Source organism: Mustela nivalis (assembly GCF_964662115.1).
Source record: "Mustela nivalis genome assembly, chromosome: 1".
Classification (NCBI taxonomy): Eukaryota; Metazoa; Chordata; class Mammalia; order Carnivora; family Mustelidae; genus Mustela; species Mustela nivalis.
In genome coordinates, this window is record NC_139020.1 from 98,192,640 (window position 1) to 98,213,034 (window position 20,395).

A 20,395-nucleotide genomic window follows, 5' to 3' on the forward strand; every position below is an offset into this window, starting at 1 on the left:
TTCACATTTTCAGAGATGTGGCTTAACATTGCACTTCATGATGGGTACACTATAAAATATAAACCTTTCTAAATACACAAAGCACAACTAAGAATACAGTAAAATATTAAGGACTTATTATGTAAGTAAAAAATAAAGGACTTATTATGATAACCGGCAGTGTACCACACAGTTTTTTTAAAAAATATAATTCTTGCTTTATTTTTATTTACTACAACACAGAACACCTTAAAACGTGGAATTTCAAAGGATTTTCTCTGAGAACATTAGTAACTTCAAGAAGACTTCTGATAATATTTAACCACTGGATAGTGTTACAAAAATTACTCCAGGGTATTATTTTACTGCCTCTTCTACTTGCTGTATTTTCTTTTCCTTTCTTTTTTTTTTTTTTTTTTTTTTTTTGGTGGCAACATCACACAACAATTTACAGGCTTCTGTTTGCTACAAAATCTGAGCATTCATCAACATCTCTACCTTCACCTTGTCTCATTTCATCTCAGCATAGGCTGAACTGTATACAGGATGCTGCTGAGTTATTCCAACTGTTTCCAGAAACAACGGTTTCTTGTGATTCAGCCTAAGCAGTTGCCTTTACAATACACCTACAAGCCATTACATACATTTCTCATCTACTCTGCTGGCCCTTCATAGCATGGTCTACTTTTGTGTCCGAGGTCTCAAAGCTCTGGCTCAAATGGCAGTCAGATTCAAAGGCAGAAAAAGCAGGAGTTCGTTTTAACCTAACAATTCTTTCAATTTTGGCCAAAGTTACCAAGTAACAATAATAAGGCATGTGCATCTGTCTTATATATGTTAATAATCACTAGGTCAGGTCACTACTTTTTCCACTTTATTAATCATTTTAATCTTGCTCAAAATATTCATGGATATCATTTTAGGATCTGCCTTTAATACCAGCTGACCAGCTGAAAAAGAAAAACAAAACAAAACAAGATGCACTCATTTCAAAGCTTCAGAATAAATTATTCTGCCTTAGTTGGCTGCTTTTAGTTTCTCTTTTTCTGCCCTCATTAGCCATCATTTTCTCAGCTCTTTCAGGCCAGAGAGAAGCAGCGATGGTGCCTGGGACTAGGAACCCCCAGGGGACAGCAAAGCTCAAAACTGGAGCACAGCTGGCAAAAGCTCGGCACACAGGGGCGTGTGCACTCCCTGCGTAGGAAAGGATAATGACTAAGCCCTATCAGAAGAATAACTATCATTTCAAAGTTAAAACTGAGGGCTCAGTTCCTACTTCCAGCTTTCTGTCCTCCCTCAAATGAGCCAACCACAGTTACCCTTTTACACAAACACTAGGCCTCAATTTACTACTACAACATCCCAACTTGTGTGATTTCTAAAATTCAACCTCTCCAGCTTATTTTCAACTTCCAAGTGGTAAGAATTCCTGCTAACAACCTGCGTGCACCAGTGCAGTCAATCTTCCCCGGTCCTGTGTCCCATCCACCCCATGCTTTCCCTCTTCTATTTTTACATTTTCTTGCTTAATCCATCCCACATTTTCCCTTGTAGTCTTCCTTCTGTTTTAAGATGCCTCTTAATCTGTTTAAAAATGAACAGATTTACTTAATATTTATTACAAATGGCCTCCAATGATTTAATATATTGGTCACCCACCAATAAACACATCAGTAAGAATTCGGGTCAAGAATAAACTAAATTAATAGGGATAATGATTGAGAAAACATTCTGAAAAAATATGGTTAATTTAGTTATTGAAATGCTAACTGCAATTAGGATCAGTAACATTTAGCTGAGGATTCTGAACATACATTATCAAATTGATGCTATCTGAAAGTTTATATGTTCCTACTGACCATGTGCAATCTCATAACAACTTATAAAAATGGTCTTTGAACACTGAAAGCCAAACCATTTGTTAACAAATATTTGCCTGGGATGATTCCAACATATTTGAAAGAGTCAGAGAGTTAAACCATGCAGTAACACATAGCTTTAAAATGGCAGTCCAGACATTAAGGAAACATACAAAGTTCAACAGTTTGGACTGATACAAATTTCAAATGCATAAAAGGTTATTTTGAGAATATTAAAATAATTTGAGGCCTATTTACTTTATGAAAGTACTCACCTGACTCTTGCAAGTATCTATATACCAAGAAGTTGACCTCATCACTGCTTATACTCATCTTTATTCCCACTTAAACCATGAGGTCACAACACAGGATATAACCCTAAAAATAAAACAAAGTTAATTAAGTATTTTCTCAATAAAATATTTTTAGACAAAACGTAAACAATGTTGTAAAAACCATTTGATTTTATTAAATGATGTAAAATGAAGGTTCTATATTGCCTAATAATAAACCCTAACAAATAAAGTTATTCCAATAGTTAGTAATAGATTATACAACCAAAACATGGCTGGTCTATTTTTCTGCAAGGTAACATATTTGCAAAAAGGATTCAAAATTTAGAAAAGGGCTTTAGCACTGTATTTTATATGACTGTATCAAATAGCATTAAAAAGTTGTTTCCCCTTTCTCCTTAACTGAAAAAAAAGAAACAAAAAAAGAACAGCACATTTTAGGAATCAGAATATTATATATTTAGGAAAAGAATGATTTTAGACCACTGGGTAAGGGATGAGCCATCTACATTGGTTTTGTCTACATAATTTGAGAGGATTTGAGGTCTCTGTTCTCTCAACATCTAACCTACAATGTTCAAGTTTCAGAAGGATCTGGCTACATTGTAAAGCAGAGAGGTAGGAATACAGTTTTCAAAACTTAAATGATATTCTCTTAAGGGACATACTTAAATCTTGAATTCAGAGAGAGGAAAAAAGGAAACAAAGACCTAACTTAAATATGTTCTCATTATACTTATCTGTTCTCATGTCACAGAAAAGAAGTCAGCAAACATCTTTTGTACAGAGTCCGACAGTAAATATGTTAAGCTTTACCTCCCATACACAGTTTCTATTAAAACCACTCAACTCTATGGTTGTAGCACAAAAGCAGCAACAAACAAGATGTAGACAAATGAGTCAGGACATGTTCCAATCAAATTTTATTTATGGATGCTGAAATCTGGATTTCATATGATAAAGTTGGATCATAAAATATTTCTCTTCAGACTTCTTTTCAAGCACTTAAAACAACAACAACAAAACCACCTTTCTTAGCTTGTGGTCCTTATAAAAGACTAGTGGGCCAGATCTGACCCACAGACTGTGTACTTTTTTGGTCCCACATTTTAAAAGGATAGACTGACATCTATTCAGTAAAGGGCTATCTAACACTACATCATCAGTCTCTTTATGATGCAGAGTTCACAGGATATTTAGAAGTCATAAATTAACAAACACCTGAGTAGGCTACTGTGTAAGGGAAACTGCTGCTGCCCTAAGTTGTGGAAATAATAGTGACTAAGCACAACAAGCTTCTGTCACAGGAAAGAAGACAAACAAGAAAGTAATAACAATTTTCCAATGACACACACAGAGGAATTCCTGACCAAATTTAGAAGCCAGGAAATACATCTTGAAGAAAGTATCACAGGTGTTTAGACCCGGAAGGATGGACTAGGAGCGGGAGGACATTAATACTTGTAGGAAGAAGGCAGGGAAGGGAAGGAATCCAGTGAGCAGTAATAGTTAGTGAAAAGGTTGGATGAAGAAAGAGAAAACAAAACATGGAAGTAAGGCTCGAAACACAAACAAAACCCTGTTCTGCCGGGCCTTGACAGCATTACTTAGAGAAAATATACTGACAGGTTTTAAGCAGGTGGCAAAATCACCAGATCGACACTGTATAAAGATCATCCTGGCTCTGACATGCAGAACAGACTGGAAGGAAGATGGACTGGAGTAAAAGCTGAGGTAGGAGGATGTTGCAGGGACCTAATTAATAAATGAAACCTGGGCTGTGGCACTGAAGCCAGGAAGAAGTTCAGGGGTTCTAAACTGTGACCACCTAGACAAAGGAATGAGGTGAAAGGAAGAACCAAAGGTTCTTTGAGGAAATCTGGATTCACAGTACTTCCACAGAAGAAGAGAAACCACAGACAAAGAGTCACAATTATCTTCATAGAAAGAAAAAGGTACTCTTCCACAAAATTAACTCAGGAGGTACAATTAATAACCTGAATGTTTTGAATAACAAAAGTAAATACTCCTTTGATGATTTTGGCTCAGGACATCTTGTCTAGATGCTACTATGGTACATTAAGTGACTCGTGCCCTGGAGGGTATCTTCCTCAGTTTTATACTGACGCACAGTAATATGTAGCAATGTATCTGGCATTCAGAGTATATATTAAATAGTCAATTTCGAAAGCCTGTTAAACTGAATAATTTTAAAAAACAAAACTAGAGTGGCTCAGTTGCTTAAGGACTGACTCTTGATTTTGGCTCAGGTCATGATCTCAGGATCATGAGACTGAGCCGCACACATCTGGTTCCGCACTGGACATGGAGCGTGCTTGGGATTCTCCCCCACCCTTGCACCCCATCCCTACTCTTGCATGTACATGTGCTCTCTCTCAAAAAACAAAACAAATCCAATCCCACCCATTAAAGAATTCTAAGAAATTAAATAATTTGACCAATCATGGATATCTGTTTGTAAGGGAAACAATTCATCATTATTTCATTAACAGGATTTCCCAAAATGAGATGTGCTAGGGGGAATCCAAGTGAAATAAACTGATAAAAAAAAAAAAAAGAGAGAGAGTATTATTTTCCTCTAATATATCATTCACTTCAACATTCAAACGCTGGTGCTGAAGTACCTAAGATTCATAGGTTTTCAATAAAGCTTGGTTCTAATAAGCTAAGGTCATGAATGTCTCAAAGCAGTGATCAGTGATGCTTCAGCATTACCAAATATATTCCAGGGCAAAGAAAAATACAAACCAAAATGATATGTTATTGTCTATAAATGTTCCTATAATAACTACATAATGCTGGTAGATTTTAAAAGATCATCACAAAAAAATGCCCAAAAAGTAGAACAGAAAAGTTCCTATCTGTTCAAACTGCTATTTATTTTTTTTATTCCATTCACAATGCTATAGTATAACAATTTCTGGAATCAAGAGTAATATTTTTTAAGGGAAAGGGGTAAACTGTTCAAATTACAAGTATTGTTCCACCTGTAGTTCTACTTCAGCTAGCTCTTATATTCCTAGAAAGAACCTTATTGCTCCTCATGTGTGTTGTTAGGGCAGACAAATCTCTATGCTGAGAGTAGGAATAGACAGATAAAATAAAGTTCACCCAAGCCTTGCAGAGTTCAGTTAGTGAAGAGTAACATACAAAGGTATCATTAAAAAAAAAAACCAAAAAACTGTAAGTTTAATGCAATCTGTACTAGAGGTTTTGGTCCCAATTGCAATAAAACTACACAGAGTCTACAAAGACTTGAGTTTATCCATTTTCAAAAACACTTAATTCTAGAGTATGGTTTGTATTAAACTAAGCCTTTTAAAATTATAATTTCAAAAAGACACCTGAAAAGAACAGGAGATTGCACTACAAAAAGAAAACATTAAGACACAATCTTGAATGAAAACCTCAGTCTTCACTTTCAAAATACATTAAAAGTCTGTGTGCCAAAGAGCGAAATTAGACTACCTCTTTAGTGGATTCACGATGGCTTTGTACAACTGCTCCATTTTGGTCTGTTTGCTAATACAGCTAAAATGGGTCCTCTATAATGTGATATAGTACTCTTCATCCGTCCCAGGTGAAGACCAGACATTCAGATACCAGCTATCACTCACTTTCACAGTGTATACAAGAAGCCTTACCAACGCTTCTCCTCCACTGTGTACAACTGTCTTTAAACAAGATCACAAAACAGCAGCGAGACATTCACTGCACCTCTATCCTATACCATCTGGGTGTCAGGTCTGCAGAGATAAAAATAAGACCTGGGGCGCCTGGGTGGCTCAGTGGATTAAGCCGCTGCCTTCGGCTCAGGTCATGATCTCGGGGTCCTGGGATGGAGTCCCATATCCGGGTCTCTGCTCAGCAGGGAGCCCGCTTCCCTCTCTCTCTCTCTGCCTGCTAGTGATCCCTCTCTGTCAAATAAATAAATAAAATCTTTAAAAAAAAAAAAATAAGTCCTGCCCTCAAGGAGCTGATGGATTATTAAATGAATAAGACATTCAAAATGAATAATATTTCCAAAAGTCACAAAGTGATTTGGGATGGGGGGAGCAGAGGGAGAGAAAGAAATCTTAAGGAGGCTACACACTCAGCAAGGAGCCTGACGAGGAGCTTGATCTCATGACCCTGAATTCATGACCTGAGCCAAAACCAAGAGTTGGGTGCTTAACTGAGCCACCCACAAGCCCCCCTGACCCAAAGCAATTTTTTGGTATATTCTGCCTCATCATATTTATCCTTAAATAGTAAATGAATTGAGTTCTAAAAATGGGGAAAAAAAAGTAAATGACTTTGTAGTTCTCCATCCTAACTCTCAGAACAGCCTATAAACTCTAAGAGCTTTTATCCACAACGCCTATCAGTTACAGGCAATTAGTTAAGTCAGATCCATAGCTATATTAGTCAAAAGTAAATATAAAAATTAGTCTTAACTAATATTTAGCCAAGTGTTTACATTAATAGTACACTTAATATTTTCAATGTTCACTATGAAATATTTTACTTCAAGACATTATAGACAGTAATTTAACACCTGTTACAAGAACAGGACTGCTGAGACAATTTAGTTAGGATTCATTCAACTGAGAATGTACATACTTTCAGCATCACAAAACTGAGCTCAGCAAACACACACTGAACAATAAATGCCTCACAAATTTAATCATCTCCCAGGACATAGACATACATTCTTTTCTGCGTCCATTGCTGGAGTAAGCCAGCACCCAACTATAAACCTGTATCACATCATTTTAAATTTAAAAGAATGAAAGGACAGGGAAAGTGATGGATAGAAATTAAACCAGAAAGATTTTAAGTGCCCTGCCTACCACACATTATTAAGAAGATCTTAATAATGCAGAAACCCTCTGCATAATCCAGAATCAAATGTTTAACTGAAATTATTTGATCTTACACAATATATAGTGGTGGTGTATTATCTTATAACAGACATATTAGTCTAATTTTTGAGTTGTTCAACTATTTGGATGATCCTAAACCTTCATTCCTCTAAGACTGCCATCAGGATATTTAACCTTAAAGTTACTTATTTCTTTTTGGTAGGTGTGCTTTAATTAAAACTCTCAGAATCAGGAAAAGTCTCTACAAGTAAGTAACTGGACGAAAGAGAATAAATAATTGGTTGTTTCTTTTAAACGGAAGTGTTGCTAACATGGCATGTTAGTTTCCAGTGCACAGCATGGTGCACAATATACTATGCTCCCCACAAGTGCGGCTACCATCTGTCACCATACAAAGCTACTCAACTCTGCTGTCTATACTCCTTATGCTGAACCCTTCTACCTCCCGACTTACTAATTCCATCAATGGAAGCCTGTGCCCCCCACTCTCTTTCACCTATTTTTCTGTCCCTCTTACCCTCCTCCCATGGCTATTCTGATACTTACTGAATACCAACAGACTGGGCCCACTCAAGAGAACAAACCAATTTATGGCCCCTCTAGCTGAAACATTAGGAAAACATTCAATTTCACCAACAATAAACACAAGAACATTCTGACTATAACATAAATAAAGATTTTAAAATATTCAATATCACCAAAATTGTGACAAAACAAAAAATACATCTGTAAATACATCTACAAATATCTGCCACAGTTGTTTATTCAAGATGAAAAAGATCAACAATATTAAAAGCTACTAAAAGAACTTTGATGTTGAAAATAAGAATTGTTTTGGGACCCCTAAGTAGCTCAGTCGGTTAAGCATCTGATTCCTGGTCTACTTTGAGATGTCCCTCCCCCAACACAGACACACACGTACATGCTCCCTTTCTCACATAAATATATAATTTTTTTTTTAAAGAATTGTTTTAATTTGGCAAGTAACTGTCAATGCCACCTTGGGACATTCCGGATTACCTTTAAAAATAAATATGAATGACCCACAGGTGTTCAAGGTAATTGTTATGTTGGGGATGGTATGGTGCTGGGAGATCATCTAGAAAGAAGAATACCTTAGGCTTCTCTGGAACTCGGCAGGTAAGAACTGCTGAGTGACTATAACCAGCAAGATGGTGAAAACTGCAGCTTGCCTCTTGCAACTGTGTCCACTGCCACAGTCTGACAAAAGACACCACTATTCCTGCTTTCCATCTGGAGGCCTACTCCATTCATTCCCAGCCCTGTGGTTTAAATGACATGGACCTCCTGGTCCAAAGGAAGGCACTTACTTAATCACTTAGGTCAATCAGCATATTTTATATCTTCAGTTTAGGGCTGACACCCCACCCCTACATATACACATCACCTCCCTCTACCCCACCTCAATCACACCTGGTAAATGAAATGTAGAAGACGTTTGCTGGTTTCTAGGAAAGACAACCTTCTCCTTTCAGAAAGGAGGGGGCAGATAACAAGGACACTATGTACATCACTGAGGCTAGAGCAGAGAGGAGAGAAAAACAGAGGACACCAGGGAAGATAGACAAGAGAAACTAAGTTACTAATGACATCAAATTATTAAGCAACTGGATTAAGTACTATCAGAAACCAATTATCATTCTAATTCAATTAAAGAAGTCAAAAATTAATTTTATTGTCTAAACCAATTTGAGACTTCTCAGTTACAACAAAAAAAGGCAGACAAATAGAGGGAATTATCCAAGAGATTTTTTTTAAAACAAGAAAATGACTAAAATTAGTGATAGATTATATTTGAGGAAATAAGAAAATGGGGGAGGGGTCACATTTTTCAAATTGTTTCCAGATTAGAAAGTATGAAGAATTATCCATAAAAGTGGGGTGCCTAGAAAGCACAGCCCTCTGGGGAGTCACACTTTGTATGTGTTAAACTAGAGACAAAACAGTCCATTCCTGCAGAAATGCTCTGGAGTTGTTAAAATATTACAGCTCATCTTCTATGGAAAGTGGTACCTCTGATCCTGCTCCCCTACAGGAATGGATTTCTCCTAAGTAACTTCAATTACTTAGGGTGATAAACCAGTCCAAACAAACGTAGATGAGATACAGTTGTGGCAGTGGGGTAGTGAAAAGTGGGAAGTAAACACTTCAGTAGTCATGCAGTTTTAACAAAACCTGAAAGGAAACAAATGCACTAAAGCACTACTCAGTCAAAACTGGAACACCTCCAATGCACCAGGCACCATACCAGGGGCTGGAGATGTGGCTGAACAAAGCTAAACGAAGTAGACCAGGGCCAGACCTGGTTGCCGTGAAGAAAACAATACTAGCTTGGGTAAGAAAAAATAAAGAAAATTATGAAAGTATAAACCTTAAGACTGTGAATAGGTAAGCAAAAGATGTAAAATGCAAGTGGCTTACAGGTTTCTTTCCGTAATAGGCACAGTGTTGGAAGAGTATTTTCCTTTAAATTCAAATGTCTAAAGTGTACCAAGTCACCTCTGCTCCTGCGTATGTGCACGCTTCTTCTCATTTGAGTGTTAAGGAAAATGAAGCAGAAGAATGTTTGTGATTACTGAGGAATTCCTACATGCTATGTATGGGGCGAAGCATTCTACACTTTATTTCATTTCCTCTTCAGTCTTAACTTCCTCATTTTAATGTCATACGAGAACAGCATTTCTATATATAGGCATATGTATTTAGAAATGTTATTAAAATACTAAAATTTCCTCAGTTCAAAAAAAAATGGAAAATAGGATAGAATATATAATGTAAAATAATTTAATGACTACAAAGAATGAAAATTCTCAGCACTAGAAGGTCCTATGCAGGTGCTAATTTCAAGACGTAACATATATTGCCAAAGCCCCATGTACAGTGCAGGCTGTTGGCACTCAGCTTAAATAGATTACCAGCCACCTACAGAAGTTCCAGATGATGACAGTACACTGCTCAACAACAGTCTCTAAACTCACACAGAATCATATATCAAAATTACTTTGGGTGTGAGTTCTCAATCTGCTGTGGAGCAAAGTAGATAGTTTATTTCAGCAAAGTAAAATCTTGCTGCCGTTATCATCCACTGAGTTACCTGAGGAAACTCTGGTCAAACCAAAACACACTGCAAAAATACATTATCATAACTAAAAGACAAAAACAAAAAACAAAGTGTTTGGGGGAAGGAAAGGAGACAGAGGGAAGAAATTAAATCAATCTACTAATAGCAAAGTCATGGTGCTTTACTACCATCTTATGAGATGAACTGTCCGTACAATTCGTATGTTGAAGACCTAACTCCTCTAATGTCTCAGAATGTGACTTTGTCTGGAGATTTGGTCTTTTTTTTTTTTTTTTTAAAGATTTTATTTATTTATTTGACAGAGGGAAATCACAAGTAGGCAGAGAGGCAGGCAGAGAGAGAGGAAGGGAAGCAGGCCCCCTGCTGAGCAGAGAGCCCGATGCGGGACTCGATTCCAGGACCCTGGAATCATGACCCGAGCCGAAGGCAGCGGCTTAACCCACTGAGCCACCCAGGCGTCCCAGATTTGGTCTTTAAAGAGGTAAAATGAGGCCATTAGGGTGGACCCTAACCCAATAATGACAAGTGTCCTTAGATGAGGAGGGAGAACACCAAGGATGCATGTGCACAGAGGAAAGATCATGTGAGGTCGTAGTGAGAGAGAAGGTAGCTATCTGCAAGCCAAGGAGAGAGGCCTCATAAAGTAATTTATCCTGCTGACACCTTGAGCTTTGACTTCCAACATCCAGAACTATGAGAAAATAAATGCCTGTTGTTTAAGTCACCAGTGGATTTTGTTATGGCAGACCTAGCAAACATATATATCCATCATCGCCAATTCTTATAAACTCTGATCACTCATCTGAAGCCTTTAATATCATTGATGTTATAAAATTCACAGTTGCTAGGATCTGCTTTTTTTGAAAATTTGCCTTTATTTTCAGGAAACCATCCTGTTCAAAGACAATGAGATTAACAGGATACATTAACATTTTATAATCATCTGCCCTGCAATGCCCCTTCTCCTTGAACTGGCCCCGCCTTTGCACCATGAAACACTCTCAGGAATAGCACTGAAAAACGCATTACACTTAATTTCCTGCCTCATTAAAAATAATTACAATCCTACAAGTGTTAGGCAATAACACTGTTGTATGTATAAAATACGGTAGAATGAGGGAAGATATCTTAAGATTTAGGTCATTGGTAATATAGCTTAAAATATGTATAAAATACATTCTCAACTTTTGCCTTGCTAAATTTTATAAGGTTTCACAAAATTTCATTAAACTAAATGAAATCATGTTTACCAAATTACTTTTGTAAACTATAAAGTGCAACATTAAGATTTAGAAATAGATAATCTCAAGAAAAAAACACAAAGCTCTAAATGAAACACTTCAGCTTATGTTAATATTAACCAAACTAAAACAAAAACAAAACCCAGTACAACAAAATCAAATTATCTGGCTGATTTCTTAAGTATGAACAACAAACAACAGCATATACACGTGTTTCTATATTAACCATGAACTACAACTATGGCTTAATTGTCAAACACTCTGAGGATATCTTTCTAAAGCTTCCTGTGATATTAAGTCCAAAGAAAGGTAAAAAAGTATGTTTCCAAAGAACAAACAAAAATTCTACCAGTGTTCACATTTAGATAAATGTTAAGTTTAAACTGTATTTTTAAAGGCCCGATCTCGTGAGATAATTTTTATTCACACTATTAAAAAGGAGACAACATCCTTTTATAAACTTAAGTATAATCAACATACAGTGTTATGTTAGTTTCAGGTATACAATAAGATTCAACAATTCTGAACATTACTCAGTGCTCATCCCCACAATTGTACTCTTAATCCTCTTCACCTATTTTACCCAATCGCCCCTCACCTCCCATCTGATAACCATCAGTTTGTTCTCTCTGTATTTAAGAATCTGTTTTTGGGGGGACCTGGGTGGCTCAGTCAGTTAAGCATCCTATTCCTGATTTCTGTTCAGGTCATGGTTTCAGGGTCATGAGATCAAGCCCCATGACTGAACTCCCACACAGTGGGGAGTCTCTCTGAGATTTCCTCCCCCTACCCCTTCCGCTGCTTGTTTGCACTCTCTCTTTAAAATAAATAAATCTTCAAAAAAAAAAAAAAATCTTTGTTTGCTCATTCTACATATGAATGGAATCAGACATTGTCTTTCTCTGACCTATTTCACTTAGCATTATACCCTCTAGGTCCACCCATGTGGTTGCAAATAGCAAGGTCTCATTTTTTTAAGGCTGAGTAATAGTCTACCACCTCCTCTTCTTTATCCATTCATCTGTCAATGAACACTTGGACTGCTTCCATATCTTGGCTATTGTAAATAATGCTGCTAGAACATAGGGGTGCATATACCTTTTCAAATTAGTGTTTCTGTTTGCCTTGAGCAAAACACCCATACTGAAATTACTGGATTATAAGATATTTCTTTCTTTCTTTTTTTTTTTTTTTGGAAGAAGGTTTACACTACTTTCCACAGTAGCTGCACCAATTTGCATTCCCACCAAAAAGGAGAAAACAACTTTTAAAAATAAGCTTTTATGGGACGCCTGGGTGGCTCAGTTGGTTAAGCGGCTGCCTTCGGCTCAGGTCATGATCCCAGCATCCTGGGATCGAGTCCCACATCGGGCTCCTTGCTCCGCAGGGAGCCTGCTTCTCCCTCTGACTCTTCCTTCCACTCTGTCTGCCTGTGCTCGCTCTCATTCACTCTCTCTCTGACAAATAAATAAATAAAATCTTTAAGGGACGCCTGGGTGGCTCAGTTGGTTAAGCAGCTGCCTTCGGCTCAGGTCATGATCCCAGCGTCCTGGGATCGAGTCCCACATCGGGCTCCTTGCTCGGCAGGGAGCCTGCTTCTCCCTCTGCCTCTGCTCGCTGGCTCTCTCTCCCTCTGTCTCTGGCAAATAAATAAATAAAATCTTTAAAAAAAAAAATAAGCTTTTATTTCATTTGATTTATCTAAGGTTTTTTTTGGGGGGGGGGGATAGATTTTTAGTAATTTGAATATAAAATGCCAGTAAAAAAATCTATGGCATCTTCAAGAGAAACAAGTGTAGTTTATATTTTTTAAAAAGGTGAACAAGATAGTTTGTGAAGGGAAATTAGCAGGCGATGGCATTTTACCTTCTAATTTTGGCACATAAGCATCGTCCAGTAATTTTTCTAAGAGTGTAAAGGCTAATTTATTCTTCTTTTAAGAGTTACAGGAAATTTTTGTGCTGTGAACTTTTTTTTTTTTGGTTCTTGTTGCTTCATTTTATCATCAAGTTAATGGTTACTGAAGTTCCAAAGCTGAGAAGTCTTAAGAAATTAAAGTATGGGGGCGGCTGGGTGGCTCAGGGGGTTAAAACCTCTGCCTTCAGTTCAGGTCATGATCTCAGTGTACTGGGATCAAGCCCTGCAACGCACTGGGCTCTCTGCTCAGCAGGGAGCCTGCTAGAGATCCTGCTTCCTCATCTATCTCTGCCTGCCTCTCTGCCTACTTGTGATCTCTGTCAAATAAATAAATAAAATCTTAAAAAAAAAATTAGAGTATGGTGATAATAACTTAGAAGAGATAAACTAAATTACCTTTTTTTTTCTTTCTTGGTTTCACTGGAATCCAGAGCTCTCAGATATAAATTAAAGATAATATGACCAAAAAATAAGATATTAGATACCTTATATAATTTTGGATAATAGATTTGAATCTTCTGGGATTCTGTTTCCTCATCTACAAAATGAGGAAACATTAGATGGTCTCTTTCACTTTTAAACTTCAATGTTTAAAGTCTGTCCAAGTACATAATACCCTATGCAGAGAGTTACCAGATCACAAAGTGATTTTTAATAAAGCATTTTTAACAAATTTTAAAGACTGTCAGATCTCAGACAGACATCTCCAGAATTTGGGAAAGAGAAAACAAATTCATTTAAAAAACAGTTAAGTATTATGCATGATGCTTATTAGGATCAACTGATGCTTATTAGGATCAACTATCTTTTGTAACACTGACATATGTAAAGACTTGGGCAAATGGTGTACCAAACCAATTACTCATTAGTAACTGAGATTTCTAACGTCAATCATTTATTCCAACTGTGATTTACACCAGGGGTCTAAAAACTATGGCTTGTGTGTCAAATCCAACCCATCACCCATTTTTGTACAACCCACAACATCTTGTGGTTTTTACAAAACACAGAATGGTTTTTACAGAACATTCTTTTTTAACAGAACATTTTCCATTGATTTGACAACAGGGAACACTAATTTTGAATCCCAATTAAGCAATATTAAGTCTAGGCAAAGCTCTCTAGACAGAGGATAGTAAAAAAGCATCTATTATGTGATGAGTCAACCCTGATTTAAGTTACATAGTCATTAAACAGGGCCATTTCTTTTTATACCCGAAAGGCCTCTGAAGAACGGCCTCAGAGTCCATCAGTGTGGACTTCAACTTGCCACACATATAAAAGAGAAGTGGTTTACACTGATGTCTTCTAACAACCCTTTAAAATATAAAATTACGTGCCTCCAAGATGGACTCAATAAACGTGTTTAATGATTAAATAAATTATAGCTAAGGTATACCGACACAGAAATGAAAAAGATAAAAAATTAAAACACTAAGTAACAGAAGATAGGCCATATATATTTTTTAAATTTTATTTTTAAGAAATCTCTACACCCGACCTGGGTCTCAAACTCAAAAGTCTAAGATCAAGAGTTGCACACTTTACCAACTGATCTAGCCAGGGGCCCTGACAGGCCTTATTTTTGGTACATCCTTTTCAGTTGTTGAACAGTAAATCAGTCATAGGACTTAAGGCAAACCATTATCAGTCGGGGAAAGACAAGTCAGGTATGGAAATGAAAATCAAAAAGCCAGTCCCCTCTGACTAGCAAGAAAAGCTCTGAGTTTGTTTGAATGGAAACCAGTATAAGAAAGGTAATAAAATTTTCTCAATTGAAACAAACTGACTTACTATTCCAGCTCTGGAACAGACATGCAGTGAGAATATCAAAGACTGGAACATAGCTAAGGTTTAAAAGGACAACCACAAGAATGAATGCAAACTTTGCTTAAAACTGAGATAATATATAGGCTAATAAAGAGAAGAAGGTACTAGGTATAATGAATTCAGAATTAGAAATAAATACTACTTTTAATAGTATTTATGAAATAGTTTACCACAGAAGGACTAACCTTTGATTTTTAAAAAAGGGGGGGGTGGGTGAGGCGCCTGAGTAGCTCAATGGGTTAAGCCTCTGCTTTCGGCTCTGGTCATGATCTCAGGGTCCTGGGATCGAGCCCCACATCGGGCTCTCTGCTCAGCAGGGAGCCTGCTTCCCCCTCTTTCTCTGCCTGCCTGTTTGCCTACTTGTGACCTCTTTTTCTGTCAAATAAACAAATAAAATCTTTAAAAAAAAAAAAAAAAGATGGGGGGTGGACTAGTAAATAAAACTAAGATCACTAAGTCCTAAGTGAATCAAAACAAGTGTCCATGGACAGACTGTATTTGGTAAATTATTTGGAAGAGCAAAAGTAAAAAATGTGCAGAAGATTGGCCTCTTAGCAAAAATTTATGAATAATATACATCAAATGTCCAAGTATGCGGAGGGGGTACAAGATGAGGTCAACACCCATCCTAACAGGCAATAAACGCTTGTTCAAATCAAGTGAAGACAACGGAGACCAAGTTTAATACTCAGATAACAAGTTGGTACACATCTGTACCAATACCCGCCCCCCCCCCCCGGCCCCGCCATAGGCCGGCTACCAGTAAACCTACGAAGACAAAACGCAAAAGAAAATAGGAGTAGAAACTGATGACAAAAATGAATTGAGATAGGCTTTGAAGTTTTATTGAAAACTGGGGGAAATCCACCATGAAAATGTTTGAGGTCAATTTCACAGGGTGAAAGAAAACAGTTGGCAGTACTGTCCTGTAAGATTTTTTTTCCCAAAAATCAACAAACAAAAAAGTCCACATAGGAACAAATCAAGTGCATCACTTCATAACCACACTGAGGCCCTGCAGTGCCCATCCTTTGTTAAGTACTCGACCCAGTCAGGCTACAGACAAACTGCAAAGGCAGACTTTTAGTACCATCTTATTAAAAATATTTCTTTCCATTTCACTGTAAATGTACTTCAATGCTAATGCTGTTCAAAGTGCTCAAAACTAAAAATCAGATTTGCTATCTTTATCCCGCCCATAACAAAGATTGATTGGCTTTTTATTTAGTATACAAATTAAGTTTCAAAGTGTGGGGGCATCTGGGTGGCTCTGTCCTTAGGCATCTGCATCTGCGTCCTGCTCAGGTCATGATCCTGGTCATGATCCTGGCTGGCTGGGATGGAGCCCCACACTGGGCTCCCTGCTGGGAGGGAAGCCTGCTTCTCCCTCTCCCGCTCCCCCTGCTTGTTGCCTCTCACACTGTGTCAAGTAAATAAATAAAATCTTAAAAAAAAAAAAAAGTTTCAAAGTGAGGTAGGTAGATCCTCGGGGTTCCCAAGATTTTTTAAGGGGTCCATAGGTCAAAATGATTTTTATAGTACTAAGACATTACCTGCCTTTTTCACAGAATTGACTTCCACCCTGATGTTATTACAAAGCAGTAGTGGATAAACTGCTCATACTCTAATGCAAATCAAGATGTCACATCTTACTATCTTAGCAGATAGTAAGTATGGTAGAGATATTCTTTACTACCATACTCTCAAAAAAAAAAAAAACCCACACAAATACACGAATCTTTCACTGAAGAATTTCATGAAAGCACCAAAAACACTTAAGTTTATTAAAATCTTAGCCCTCACATATACATCTGTTTAATATCCTATAACAAAACATTAAGTACAAATAAAACCCTTCTGCACACTAAAACGATGGTTGTCTCCAAGAAAAGCACTGTGCAATTAGTGAACTGCAAGCTGAACTAGCTACTTTTTTTCATGGAACACCATTTTTACTTCAAAGAACAACTGACAAAGTATGGCTTTTCAGACTGAGAATTTGGCAGACATTTTCTTGCAAATAAACAAAGTGAAACTGTCACTTTAAAGAAAACAACTAGCAATATTTGCTGGCAAGAATAAAACCCAAGATTTTAGGAGAAATTAGGATTTGGAAAATTTATCAGCCACCATGAACTTAAGATTAAGAGCACCCCAATACTCAAAAACTTGTCTGATAAGATCAAGTTGTTATATAGATCATGATGTTCAATAACTGTTTCTACTGCATAATGAACATATGGAAAGTATACACAACTCAGTAAACAAATATTTTCCCAAACACCAATACAAAATTATGCATGAGGAAATGAACTATTTTAAGTTCAAAAAGACCAATGGATTTTAATGTAATAATACAAAAAGTTCACGGATACAACTTCAGAACTTGCAATGCAACTAATCATTAAACTACCCACTTGAGACTTGGCAGTATCAAAGAAAATATTCAAATTCATTTGAAAAATAAATTTTATTTTGATTTGAAAAAGTACCAATTATACATCTTTGTAAGGCCAGATTTTATTTTTCCTAGACTTTGATTATAACAACATACCTCAACATGAATGCAGAAGCATACGTGAGAACATAGCTATAGTCTAGTAAACCAGGGATTAATAAAAATTTGCAAATATATAAATCAATGTGATCCTTCTCATGAATTCTTTGGAAATTCTTGGAAAATACTTATTTTTCATTAAATATATTCTTAGTGTTAACATGTTATAGATAGGTTTGTTATGTTAAAATGCACTGGCAACATAAAACTTCATAGTTTTAATTTCTAATGTAGCAAATATTGACAGCTATAACACACATAAATAAAAGCTCTTTGGCATCATTAATGTAACAAGAACATAAATGAAGAATATATATCTGCTAGTACAAAAACTGATTCCTTCTTGGGAATATTACCACTAATCTTTTTTGGGGAAAAGACCTCTTAACCCATGAGCATTTTTCAGATTTTAACAGGATATAAACCTTGTTTGAATTCTGTTATGTTCATGCTGGAATAACATAGCTATCTAGTAAATTCATACCTAATGACCAAAAAATAGACTTAAAGAAGCCAGGAACAACCTCATGCAAAAGTTCTACTTTTGAGAAAACATATGGAATCTACTAAATACAATATGGAGGATAAAAATGACCCATCTGAGACTACACCTCTGGAACGAAGCTGGTCTCTGTTCTGTAGCCTTTATTTCCCAAAAGGAAGACATTCAAGACTAGGTAACGGCAGCTCCTCTGTACCATATATATGAAATCAAATCATGTAAAACTTTGGCACTAAAATGTTCCAATCATATACTCAATCTATTGGCAACACGAGAAATAAAGAGGTGGCAAACTGAGCAACAACTCTGAAATTCTTTTTGGTCAGATTTGGTTATACCTGGTACAATTTCCACACCTGTTCCTCTGCATTCTGAGGACACAACAGAAAAAACAGGAAATGCAGAGAACAGAGGAAATCTAGGGAGTAGAGACACATCTGTGTTTAATCATGGTAAATTAAGTATTCCACACCCTATTACTCCTAACCAGATCAGTAACTGCTGTGAATACATTAAAAGAAATTCAAAGCATAATAGGGCTTTAGTTCTTTTTGAAGTCCTTGTAACACATGCCACTGTCACCCTTTTGGCAGGTAAAGAAGCTGAGGCCTAGGCAGAAGTGCTGCATAAAAACAGCTCTCTCTAAAATCTCCTATCATCCCTTTCCCTGGGACAAGTAACCCTACTCAGCACAACCAAACTTACCACTATTCTACCAATAAAACTCTGCTTTGACAACATCTTCCACCTTCCCCTGAACCCCACCTCTGACCCTTACATTCTAAAACCAACTGAACTCACTGCTCTCCTCAAACAGTGCTTGTATTCTAGTTTTGTTGATAATTGAACAAACACAACAAACACATTTCATCACTTCTAGCCAGGTAGATGATACACTTTCGTTAACAATAGGTTAATGAATAATAATGATTTAATGTCTATTTTCCAAGGAACTTATATACAGCAAAGGCATAAATACATCTCCTTAAATTTCTCCAATTTGAATAATATATCAAGTGTCTTCGAAAAGAAAAAAAATTTACTTATCAGTTCCAAAGTGTTTGATGTCTAATGTAAACTACAGAATTAAAATAAACACAAATAGTTTTGCTTTGTTACAAAGTGGACATGCAGATTATCTAAAATGGGCTGCCCCCCCCCCTTATCCTTGGGGAATGCATTCTAAGACAGCTAGCAGGTGCCTGAAACAGCAGATAGGAACCCTATAGATACTATGTTTTCCCCTATGTATGCATACTTATGAGAGAGTCTGATTTATAAATTAGGCACAGTAAGGCATGCTTACTGACAATCTGCTATACTAGGAGTTATGTATATGTGGCTCTCTCTCCAAGTATCTTATTGCAGTGTAATCACCCTTCTTCCAGCCATGATGTGAGATGATCAAATGCCTCTGTGATGAGATGAAGTGAAGCGATTAACATAGGCATTGTGACATAGTATGAGGCTACTAGAGAGTTTCTGACAACACTCAGAAGGATCATGTGCTTGCTGGACTGCGGTTGACAGAAGGTAACTGAAATCATGGAAAGAGAAACTATAGAAATATAGAAATAAGGACAAGCACATGGCCAAACAAAAAACAAAAAATATTCACAACTTAAAACCTTCCATGAAGAAATTATTAACCCAGAACACATCCACAGATATTGAGTGTCATTTACTTTGTGAACTAAGAGTGTGAAAAAAGTGATATAAAAGTGGGAAATCTGAAAAATAAGTGTTTGGGGAAGTGAATGTTTCCATGTCCTTCAATTTATCATTCTCAATACAATCTTGCAGGAGAATGGCCAATAATAGTTTAAATAATTATACTACTTGTATACTTAATGAAATGCAAGTCTACCTGAATACAGATGTTATTTTTCATTTACTTGCACTTAGGTAATACGAATATAGTTCAACTTCCAAATGCAGATGTGCACGACTTAGAAATTTCTAAAATTTGGTTTTAATACAAATGGACCTCTTATAGCAACTTCATAAACAATCTTTTATATATGAAGATGAACATAATCACATGTCTAGCCAGGCTGGCAAAAACAAAGAATAAAATACAGCTTTTTTAAAAATCATAAAAGACCAAGGCACAAATGAGTTTACAAAAAAGGAAGGGAGGTAAAGGGCTAATAAAAGCTAAATGAACACAAAATTGTATGTGTAGGGAGGGGTGGGAGAATATCTAAACTAGAAGGTTCCCCAGAGGT

The 20,395-nt window shown here is 36.6% G+C and overlaps 1 protein-coding gene across 29 annotated transcripts in view; it reads right to left on the reverse strand.

Annotated features, from left to right (window-relative positions):
- TBL1XR1 (TBL1X/Y related 1) overlaps nucleotides 1-20,395 on the reverse strand; it is a 172,682-nt gene that overhangs the window by 38,170 nt on the left and 114,117 nt on the right. For 20 of the 29 annotated variants that reach the window (XM_082727703.1, XM_082727684.1, XM_082727688.1 and 17 more), the window contains one exon: nucleotides 2,114-2,216. The exons of the other annotated variants lie outside the window; for them this stretch is intronic. In XM_082727703.1, the coding sequence (XP_082583829.1) occupies nucleotides 2,114-2,171 (58 nt within the window). In that variant the 5' untranslated portion in view covers nucleotides 2,172-2,216. The remainder of the gene's footprint in view (nucleotides 1-2,113; nucleotides 2,217-20,395) is intronic. 29 annotated transcript variants of the gene reach the window in all.